The sequence below is a fragment of the Aphidius gifuensis genome, linkage group LG1, assembly GCF_014905175.1.
Source record: "Aphidius gifuensis isolate YNYX2018 linkage group LG1, ASM1490517v1, whole genome shotgun sequence".
Taxonomy (NCBI): domain Eukaryota; kingdom Metazoa; phylum Arthropoda; class Insecta; order Hymenoptera; family Braconidae; genus Aphidius; species Aphidius gifuensis.
The window spans coordinates 13,842,836-13,846,125 of record NC_057788.1 but is presented as its reverse complement, the minus strand read 5'-3'; the positions used below and the strand labels follow the sequence as shown (position 1 = coordinate 13,846,125).

At 29.0% G+C, this 3,290-nt stretch overlaps 1 protein-coding gene across 1 annotated transcript; it reads left to right on the top strand.

The window, feature by feature from the left end:
- Window positions 1-750: 750 nt before the first annotated feature.
- Window positions 751-2,169, top strand: LOC122855763. Its single transcript, XM_044157393.1, has 3 exons — window positions 751-888; window positions 945-964; window positions 1,776-2,169. The coding sequence occupies exons 1-3, from the start codon at window positions 751-753 to the stop codon at window positions 2,167-2,169; spliced, it is 552 nt and encodes a 183-aa protein (XP_044013328.1).
- Window positions 2,170-3,290: the final 1,121 nt, after the last annotated feature.

The following is a 3,290-nucleotide window of genomic DNA, read 5'->3' as shown; positions in this document are numbered from 1 at the left end:
GGAAAAAAATTTGATTACATTTGATCACATGGACATTCGGACAAGTGGTTCTAATTCTAATGATAATGATGTGACAATAACAGAATCTACAAATAAGGAAGAAAAAGAGAATGTTCATGTAGAAAAAGAAGATAAAAATATCAATAAACAGTTGTCTAATTATACAAAAATAATTAATACTTTAGAGTGGGATAAGGAATATGGTGTGAGAAAAATAAATTCTGAATTGAAAATTGGAAATAGTGGGGTTACATTCAAAAATAACAAGCTAGATGTTGCAAACAAAACATATGAAATTACCGACGGGTTGATGCAATTATTATTTATGAAAACCCCAATAAAACATTCATTACTCTCGATGATGAAAAAAACTACAGTGAAATTTCTTTAGATACAAATGCACATTTAAAATATCACAAAGCAAAAAATGCTACAAAAAATCAAGCATCACAAAAATTTATGACATTTTTATTACCACACATAACAAATGCTCCGCATGGATCGGGATTTTCTTTACCAACAAGTATGATTATTCAATCAAAGAATTCCAATACTTTTGATAATGTTTACTGGGATGATCCGAATGAGCTTGTTGATGGATTACGTTTACTATGTGCTTCACAAACTGCTGGCAATCCAAGTCACAACAATGAATTAATGTCGATAATTGAAGAATTGAGAAAAGCAAATATTATATATTAAATCAGAATAAAAATTCAGCATCAGTCATTATATAGATATTAGTGAATAATGAGTAAAATTAAAGAAGATGTTGTAGGAGAGTTGCACACTCAAGCTCCTAAAAATTTTCTGAGACGTAAAGTTGACATTCGTGACAAGGACGAATGTTGGCAGGCTGATCTTGTCGATATGATTGAGCATGCACAAGTAAATTCTGAATATACATATATTCTAACAGTCATTGATAATTTTTTAAAATTCAGCTGGGCAATTGGTCTCAAAAGTAAAACAGGAACAGAAGTCTCTGCTGCAATGGAATAGTACATTGCTTTACTAGGGTGCAAGGCTGATGATACTCGCACGATTTTGAGGCAACGCTGTGCGTGTGACGAGCAAAGCCTCAATATTGTAAGAGTCATCAGCATTACACCCGTGTAAAGCATACTATTTTTTGCCATAAATACTTGAAAGAGACCATAAAATAATTAGACCATTTGATATTAATTACGATCAAGAAATACGTGGGGCCGTAATGCGGGTCCAGGGGTGCAACCCCTGGCTGGGTCCCGGGCGAGCACCCCTGGCGGGTTTGAAGGGCGGAGCCCTCGTGGGAGGGTCTGGGGGGTGGAACCCCCCCAGAATTAAAAAAAAAATTAATATGATTTAAATGAACAAAATTAATATGATTTAAATAAACAAAATTAATATGATTCAAATAAACAAAATTATATGATTAAACAAAAAAAAATTAATATGATCACAAAAAATAAAATTAACATGAATACAAAAAATCAAATTAATATTAATAAATAACAATATTGCTTTGAATAAATAAGAATAACAAATGAATCAGATGGCCTCAATAAAAAAAAAAAAAAAATAATAGTATCCTACATTTATAAAATATCTATCTATTTTGATATATCTCAACAATTTATTAAATGTTTTTTTTTTTTTTTTTTTTTAAATTCCATGTATGCTTTTTTATATATACATTTAAACAAGAACGAGTTTTCGACATATACACATTCAAAAGCATCAATCATTGAACGATTTAATAGAACAATTAAGAATAAAATATGGTTTAAATTTAGTTTACAAGGTAGCTACAAATGGATAGAAATATTACAAGAATTGATTGAAGAATATAACAATACGAAACATCGAACAATTAAAATGAGACCTTGCGAAGTTGTAGGACAAAATATAGAAATTTTAAAACAAACTGTATATGACAATTCAAATTATTGTCATGTAAAACCGAAATTTAATGTCAATGACAATGTACGAATCAGCAAGTATAAACACATCTTTGAGAAAGGCTACAAACCAAACTGGACAAATGAAATATTTACAATTATAAAAATGAATAAAACTGCACCTGTAACATATAAACTTAAAGACTATCAAGAGAATCCAATTCAAGGATGTTTTTATAATGAAGAATTACAGCGTGTCAAACATTCTGACATTTATTTAATTGAATAAGTAATGAAAAAACGGGGTGATAAAATATAAGTAAAATATTTGGGTTTTGATAATAGTCATAATGAATGGTTAAATAAAGAAGCAATACAATAAATTTTAAATGATTATATTTATTTATTCATTTATTAATCACCACAATAATCCTTAATTACATTATTTTAAACATTAATATTGACATGCACATATCCAATGAGGCATGAATTTTTTTTTTTTTTATTTATTTATTTACATTATTTTTATTCATACATTTATCTACATACTTATTCTACATCCATCGGTATATCGTTTGAAAATTTATCAATATTATTATCATAAATATCACTGCCATTAACATTTGGATACCAGGGTAAAGTATCTGTACTATTGGCAATCATTTTTCGTTTATCATCACCTGAGCTTAAAGCTGATTTTTTTTGTTTGATTGTTGTCACTACATGGCGTTTAGATTGAATTAAATTTTGCTCCCGAAAAATATTTGTATTATTAAATAAACAATGTTTAAAATCGTCAAATGTTATAGTCTGCAATGCAGCCTTTTTGACACCCTTTGCTTTTGATTGTATTGGATTTTTTTCAACTAATGCTCGAGTAGAATGCCCTTAAACCAATAAGTTCTAATAATATCTTACCACTAAACTCATCTTTCATTAGACCAATCTCTTTATTATTTGATTGTATTATACCAAACGGATTCCCTTGTTAATAATTCGATGTATCAAATTTATGCGAATCTCTTCTCATAATTTTGTATACATCATGATCATTGATACCACATATAAGTGAATCTGTATCAGTATAATACAACTTTACACAATTTGGAAATACCTTATGCAAATAATTATAGAAAAAATCATAAATATAAATTTTCAATGTGTCTAATACAGCCATACCAGCATATATCGGCTTGTCAAATAAAACTTTCATTCTACTCATTTCAATGACAGTCATACCACCTATAATATCGGATCCAACATAATTAGGTTTAGCTATTAAAGCCTTTGCCCCATAACAACCCTCAGCTTGTGTAACAATTCGTACATCTCTATGTCTACGGCAATCTTCCATTAATTTACCAAAAACGGAATTATTTTGTCCCTTGAAATATGCTACTTGAAATTCAT